Source organism: Brassica rapa, unplaced genomic scaffold, assembly GCF_000309985.2.
Source record: "Brassica rapa cultivar Chiifu-401-42 unplaced genomic scaffold, CAAS_Brap_v3.01 Scaffold0110, whole genome shotgun sequence".
Classification (NCBI taxonomy): Eukaryota; Viridiplantae; Streptophyta; class Magnoliopsida; order Brassicales; family Brassicaceae; genus Brassica; species Brassica rapa.
In genome coordinates, this window is record NW_022610054.1 from 11,650 (window position 1) to 19,098 (window position 7,449).

The 7,449-nt window shown below is 36.1% G+C and overlaps 1 protein-coding gene across 1 annotated transcript; it reads left to right on the forward strand.

Annotated features, from left to right (window-relative positions):
• Nucleotides 1-4,482: 4,482 nt before the first annotated feature.
• Nucleotides 4,483-6,751, forward strand: LOC117129743. The gene is made up of 2 exons (XM_033283016.1): nucleotides 4,483-6,503; nucleotides 6,544-6,751. The coding sequence occupies exons 1-2, from the start codon at nucleotides 4,547-4,549 to the stop codon at nucleotides 6,561-6,563; spliced, it is 1,977 nt and encodes a 658-aa protein (XP_033138907.1). The 5' UTR covers nucleotides 4,483-4,546; the 3' UTR covers nucleotides 6,564-6,751.
• Nucleotides 6,752-7,449: the final 698 nt, after the last annotated feature.

The window sequence follows — 7,449 nt, forward strand, 5'->3', positions numbered from 1 at the left end:
CATGGTCAGAAACCTAAATCTAACAATTGGTTTACTCAAACATATTCATGAGAGACAAAGTCATGATGGTGTCAAATAAACTCAAATGAAACATAGAACACAAATAGATAGAGTAATAGAAATAAAGGAGTTCAAGATCTTCTCTATTTTGCAGTCTCAGATCTATCTCTCCAATCCTAAGCTCTTCTAATGGTAGCCAAAATGCCCCTTCTCCAAACAAGGTATTTTGCAAGTGTCTCCCCTAAAATGATTCAAAACCCTAGTACATATACCTTGACAGGTGGCTAGGGGCTTAAATTGCAAATAATAGATCTTCTAGGAAATGAAATCTTTTAATTCGCGATCACACTCGTGTGACTAGGCATCGATCGATGCACATGTATGTTTGTCGATCGATGGCAAGTGATTCTGATCGACCGATGTTGCTCTTCAAGCGTCGATCGATTTTCCTTGCGTAAAAGCATTCCAAAATGTCCCAAATGTATCATTTCCTTCCATTAGGTGAATAAACCTGTAATTGCTTTGAAAAGACTCTAAAACATGATTAATACATCTTAAAACTCTTATATACCATGTATAAAAACGGGTGAAAATCATGGTATATCAACTCCCTCAGACTTATCATTTTACTTGTCCTCAAGTCAAATCAATGGACAGTCTCTCTGGAAGAGGGTTGAGAACATCATGGACTCACAGATTTGAAACATGGAAATCATCACCTCTATAATATTGCATTCCACATCTAAAAGTTCCTTCTTACAGAAATACATTATGCAATATCCTAGCTTAGCAACCAAAGTCATCTAGCCAACAATCTTAACTAATCTTATTATCAATCTCCTCAACCAACCTCATTTCTCAATGTAAAAAGTGTAAGCTTTACCTTGGGAGTATCGATCACAGGATGCTAAGACTTTCAGACAAGTATTCTGGATCTGCAGGTAAAAAGTTAGTTCCTATTTTCCTCTCTCTCTAATCTCTCTCTTAAATCAAGTTCTGTTTTATTTCAAGACAGTGATTAAGATTCGACAGGCTTCCATGAATCAGAACTTAATGGTGGTTGGCACCAAGCTCTGTTCACTTCTTTTTGACCTATATCCAAGAATCCCTTGTGAAGCGAGTCTTGAAGATTGCCGCCTCCAAGTCCCGTTCGAATCCGTTTATTGGAGTCTTTGTGAATCAAGCCTTTATGGTTTTAGCCACCAAGTCATGTTCAGACTCATCCTAATTAAACAATAGATCTTATATTTATTATTATTATTATTTTATATACATCTAGAATAGGAATATTAATTACTAACTAATCTAGGGTCGAAATTAGAGAGAGGAATGTGATATATAATTCTACACAAGGCTTTACCTTCCAGACTTGTCTGAAGAATCCAATCCCATGTATACCAAACCCCAAGACAAGCAGTGAAGTCAGGTTAGTGTTGGAGGTTAGCTTTGGTTCTTTCAAACAATCTAGCAAGTGTGTATAGTTGACTGGTTGATCCACTTTAGCATCTATAGTACTATCTGCAATCAGTAAATCTAGAATGGTGCTAGAAAGTGGTTAGACATTCAAGTAGAAATCATTAGTCCATAATCCCCTTTTTGACTCAATAAAATTATTTTTGAAAAGATTTTTGACAAAACCTCAAGAAAGTGGTGTTAGTAACTACCTCCCCCAGACTTAAATTACACCGTCTCGATGCAAAGTGCCCAAGGGTAGGTTAAAGGCAAGTTAGCTGGTTGAGAATGTTAGAGTAAACTGAAGTACCTATCCGTACTACACATCGATCGATGTAATCCTCTCCATATCGATCGATGTTACTTGCCGAGAATCGATCGATGTAATCCTCTCCATATCGATCGATGGCAAAGCACAGAAATTTTGCATGTGCTTGGAGTCGAACTTAAAGTTCCTGCCTAATGATAGCTCTGTTAGACAACCAAGCATAAGAAATAAGAAGCATTCCCAGACATAAGATATAAGTTTAAGAACATAAATCCTACACGTTCAGAAAATAAAAAGACAAATCCTAATTTCTAAATCTCCTAAATAATGCTAATAATAAGAATAAATATGGAAATTACTATTAAATATAAAAATTCTCTTTTTTTTATAAAATAAAATGGGTTGCCTCCCATTCACCGCTTAAATTTTAAGTCTTTAGCTCGACTTCCTGATTAAACTAGTTATCAGGTTCATACAGCATTATGGGCGCTTTTGCTGGCGGTTTTGCCCAATAATGCTTAACTCGTTGGCCGTTCACTATAAATTCCTGGCCTTTATCATTTTGTAAAGTGATAGCTCTGGAAGGTTGAACGTTTGTTACGGTGAAGGGTCCAGACCAGCGGGATTTTAGCTTTCCAGGAAATAAAGTTAACCTAGAGTTATAAAGGAGGACTTGATCATCCGGTTCGAAGTGCCGGGATATGATCTTTTTATCGTGGTAAGCTTTAGTTCTTTATTTATAAATTTTCGAATATTCGATAGCTAAATTTCTGATTTTGATCAAGCTCGTTAAGCTGGATGAGTCTCCTTTCTGCAGCTGGCTTGATATCACAGTTCAAAAGTTTGGTAGCCCAAGCTGCTTTGTGGTCCAGTTCGACTGGTAAATGACATGATTTTCCATAAATGAGGTGGAATGGTGTTGTTCCTAGCGGCGTTTTGTAGGCGGTCCTGTAGGCCCAAAGTGCATTATCTAGTTTCCTTGACCAATCTTTTCTGGAGGTTCCTATGGTTTTCTCTAAGATTTCCTTAATTTGTCGGTTAGAGACTTCTACTTCTCCACTGGTTTGTGGGTGGTAAGGTGTGGCTACTCTATGATGAACACCATTCTTTTTAAGCAATCTATCAAAGATTTTGTTAATGAAATGAGTTCCACCGTCACTAATGACTACTCTTGGGACTCCAAATCTTGGAAAGATTGTACTCTTGAAGAGTTTAATAACCACATATGCATCATTGGTAGGAGAAGCTACTGCTTCGACCCATTTGGATACGTAGTCTACAGCGACTAGTATATTTTTGTTTCCATATGAAGACGGGAAGGGTCCCATAAAATCGATACCCCATCAATCAAAGACTTCAACTTCAAGAATGAACTTCTGTTCCATTTTGTGTCTTTTGCTGATTTTTCCACGTCTTTGGCATCTGTCACATTGGGTTATAAATGCGTGGACATCGCGAAAAGTGGTCGGCCACCAAAATCCTGCCTGGAGGATTTTCGAAACTGTTTTAAAGGTAGTGAAATGTCCTGCATAATCAGCTCCGTGACATTGGTAAATAATGTCCAGAATTTCAGCTTCGGATACGCATCGTCTGTATATGCCATCAGAACAATGCTTATAGAGGTAAGGTTCATCCCAATGATAGCGTCTTACTTCTCTGAAAAATTTCTTCCTCATATATCCCTTGAGTTCGTCTGGCTCAACCTCAGCTGCCAAATAGTTAACTATGTTAGCATACCAGGGTCAGTTATTTGAGTTTCTACCAATTGCGTCCACCTCCCGTTGTGATAATTCCTCCGGTGTAAGATTAATCTCATCACCGGAAACATTAACTTGTAAATTGAAGTTGATTTTAATAAACGGGGGTTCGTGATCTTGGTTATTGGAGAGTTGAGAAGTTACATCATTTTCGTCATCGATCGATGTATCACTATGTAAATCGACCGATATGCCATCCCTTTCATCGATCGATAGGTCTTCAGATGTGAGAGATATTTGACCGACGAAGGACGTATCTATGAGTGCAACATTCTCTGTGGGGAAGAAATCGTCTATAGGGAGATCATCCTCTATTCTGATCCGGGAAAGATGATCAGCCACTACAAAAAAAAGGATATATTGTGACTACATCTTGAGACGAACTGTCTCGGTCACAATTTAGTGACGTTTTTAATACGTAGTTGTGACTGTATTTTTTCGTCTTAATTCTGTAGTTGTTTCGTCACTATATTATGACGATGTAAGTCGTTGCTATATTTAGTCACAACTACAGACGTAATTGTTACTATAGTGATAAACGTAACGGTCGTGACGGTATTATGACTATACGTATCATCACAAATTGGATACGAAACGGTGACGGAAAGATACGTCTCTATTTGGTACGTAAATGTGACTCACCTTTAGTCATTAACTAATACCGACGAAAGATATATCTATTGTTGCAAACTTTTACATAAATGATGTAATAATTTTGTAGTTAATTAAAACCAAATATCTGATGTTTACTTTTTCACGATTTGTGACAAACCTTTGAGTCTATAAAAATAGTTGCATAACTATATTTAAAATTAAGAGAAATTCTTTTACAAACATATGTCAATGTTACTTTTTTTTTTATTCAGTGCATACCTATTTATAAGGACTAAGTCCTTATCTAATATGGAATATACTTTATTATTTCCTTTTTATATTATAAATTATAATCCTAATCTCTTTATACATAGCATACGTACGAGACTTAGAAAAACAGAAAAGAGTCCAATTTGATTCTCAAGCCATCTACTGTCGAGGAGAAGGAAAAAGAAGCTCTCTGCTGTAGAAAATAATGTCACTGAATAATGATATTAAAATTGCAAGAAAGTGGATGTATGAAAGAATCGATGGCTCCACTAATCAAGTTTCAGAAACTTTTTGTCAAGGTTTAGAGAGTTTTATGGAATTTGCTAAGAAACAACCTCTATTTCTCGAGAATGGCAAGCTTTTTTGTCCATGTTATAAGTGTGACAATGGAAGATTATTAGAAGAAAAATCTGTGTGGAGTCATCTATATAATAGGGGTTTTACATGCAACTACTGGGTTTGGATTTCTCACGGAGAGAATTATAATATTCTAAACAATCCTGAGAATATAATTGCTAGTGAAGATGCTTCTGGTTTTGACTCTCAAACCGAAACAGTAAATCCTTACGTGTCAATGGTATCAGATGCATATGCAGATGGTAATCAGGAAACTTCATTCGATCAGAATATGGAACAAGAGCCTAATGCTGAGGCTAAAAGGTTTTACAATATTTTGGATGCTGCCAAACATCCAATTTATGATGGATGTAAAGAAGGTCTTTCACAACTTTCTTTAGCAGCTCGACTCATGAGTTTGAAGACAGATTATAATTTGCCTCAAAATTGTATGGATTCGATTTCTCAGATGATGCAAGAGTATTTGCCACAAGGTAACAATTCAATGAATTCTTACTATGATATAAAGAAGCTTATGCGGTCTTTAGGTTTACCTTATCAGAAAATTGATGTTTGCCAAGATAATTGTATGCTATTTTGGAAGGATTCCGCAAATCTAGAAAACTGTCTATTCTGCAAAAAAGACAGATATCGACCTACTCAAAAGTCTGGACAGAAAAAGGTTGCATACAACAAAATGTTTTATTTGCCGGTTGGAGATAGATTGAAGCGATTATATCAATCTAATAATACTGCAAGAGACATGAGATGGCACGCAGAACATACAATGAATGGTGGAGAAATGTGTCATCCTTCAGATGGAGAAGCATGGAAACATTTTCTTGAGGTATATCCTGAATTTGCATCTGAGTCGAGAAATATTTACCTTGGGTTATGCACGGATGGTTTTAATCCATTTGGTATGTCTGGACATAATTATTCGCTATGGCCTGTTATTCTGACTCCGTATAATATGCCACCTGAGATGTGCATGAAACAAGAATTTATGTTTCTAACCATTCTAGTCCCTGGTCCTAATCATCCTAAGAGAAGTCTTGATATATTTCTTCAGCCACTGATAGAAGAGTTAAAGGATCTGTGGGTTAATGGGATTGAGGCCTATGATATTTCTACTAAGGAGAACTTTATCTTACGAGCTGTGCTTATGTGGACAATAAGTGACTTTCCTGCTTATGCTATGCTTTCTGGATGGACAACTCATGGTCGATTGGCATGCCCTTATTGTATGGACCAGACTGATGCATTTCAGTTGAAGAATGGCAGAAAAACAAGTTGGTTTGATTGTCATCGTCGTTTTCTACCAGCAGATCATAGCTATCGGCGCAATAGGAAAAATTTTAAAAGAGGGAGGGTTGTGACTGACGATCCACCTGAGTTGCTTACAGGCGAGGAAATATGGAACGAGGTAAATGGTTTGCCAAAAACAGTTGATTGCGGAGGAAACCATGGGCGCTTAAAGGGTTATGGTGACATTCACAACTGGCACAAGCAAAGCATTTTTTGGGAGTTACCTTACTGGAAGAACCATAAACTTCGACACAATCTTGATGTGATGCATATAGAAAAGAATTTTTTCGATAATATCATCAATACTCTACTGAATGTTCCAGGAAAAACAAAGGATGGCATCAAATCACGACTTGATTTGGAAGAGTATTGTAACAGGAAAGATCTACACTTAACAACTGATGGCAAGGTTCCCATTCCAATTTTCAGACTACAAGCTGATGCAAAAACAGCTTTCTTAAAATGGCTTGAAAAAGATGTTAAGTTTTCTGATGGATATGCATCGAGTCTGTCAAAGTGTGTTGACTTATCTGGTGGTAAATTAACAGGAACAAAAAGTCACGATTGTCATGTTCTAATGCAACGGCTCATTCCAGTTGCGTTTGCTGAACTTATGGATAAATCTGTGCATGAAGCACTATCAGGTAAACACAAAACTTTTTATTACATTTATATTTTTGTCTATGGTCGTTTCTCTATTTTTTCAGTTATTTTTTGAGGCTGCTGCTTTGATTTGAGTTCATAGTGTTCTGTTTTGATTTGAGTTCGTAGTGCTTTGCTTTAAAACATGTCAGGATATTCTGTTTTAAATTTTAATGATCTGCAGTTCTTAAGTTTTGCTTTATATAGATTTATATATGTTTTGTTAAGAACAATTAAAGAAACTGACATTTATTTGTTAGACTTTAAAGTTCACGTTAGTGCTCTAGTTTTAATATATGGTGAGATAATTTTGCTTTGTTTAATGAATTTTTCTATATATAAAGTTTCATAAATACTGTGCTCTGTTTACGTAGTGCTCTGTTTTTAATTGTAATAATGTGCCTTTATCCTTGTCGATATTAATATTAGTTGGTTAGATAATTTTGCGTCATTTACGTTAAGGCTTTAGACGTTGCCGTCAAGGTTTCTTTGACTTTTAGGTTATGTTTTTTCTTCTAAATGTCTTATAAAGTGTTGCTTGCTCTTAGATAGACTTGGAACGACTATGCTCTGTTTCAAAATATGTTCCTGATTATATTTAATATTTACATAACTCTATCTTATTTTGTTATCTGTTTTATAGGTGTTAGCTTGTTTTTTCGGAATCTTTGTTCACGGACATTGCATAAAGACAGTGTTGCAATATTAGATCAAAACATACGCATGGTTCTTTGCAATTTGGAGAAAATTTTTCCTCCATCCTTTTTTGATGTTATGGAGCATTTACCAATTCATTTGGCACATGAAGCTAGACTTGGAGGA

Bases quoted from the DNA above. Each gene is read 5' to 3' on its own strand.
- LOC117129743 (XM_033283016.1), top strand. From the start codon at position 4,547: ATGTCACTGAATAATGATATTAAAATTGCAAGAAAGTGGATGTATGAA. The intron at 6,504-6,543 runs GTGTTGACTTAT...AGGAACAAAAAG, and splicing joins TGCATCGAGTCTGTCAAAGT to TCACGATTGTCATGTTCTAA.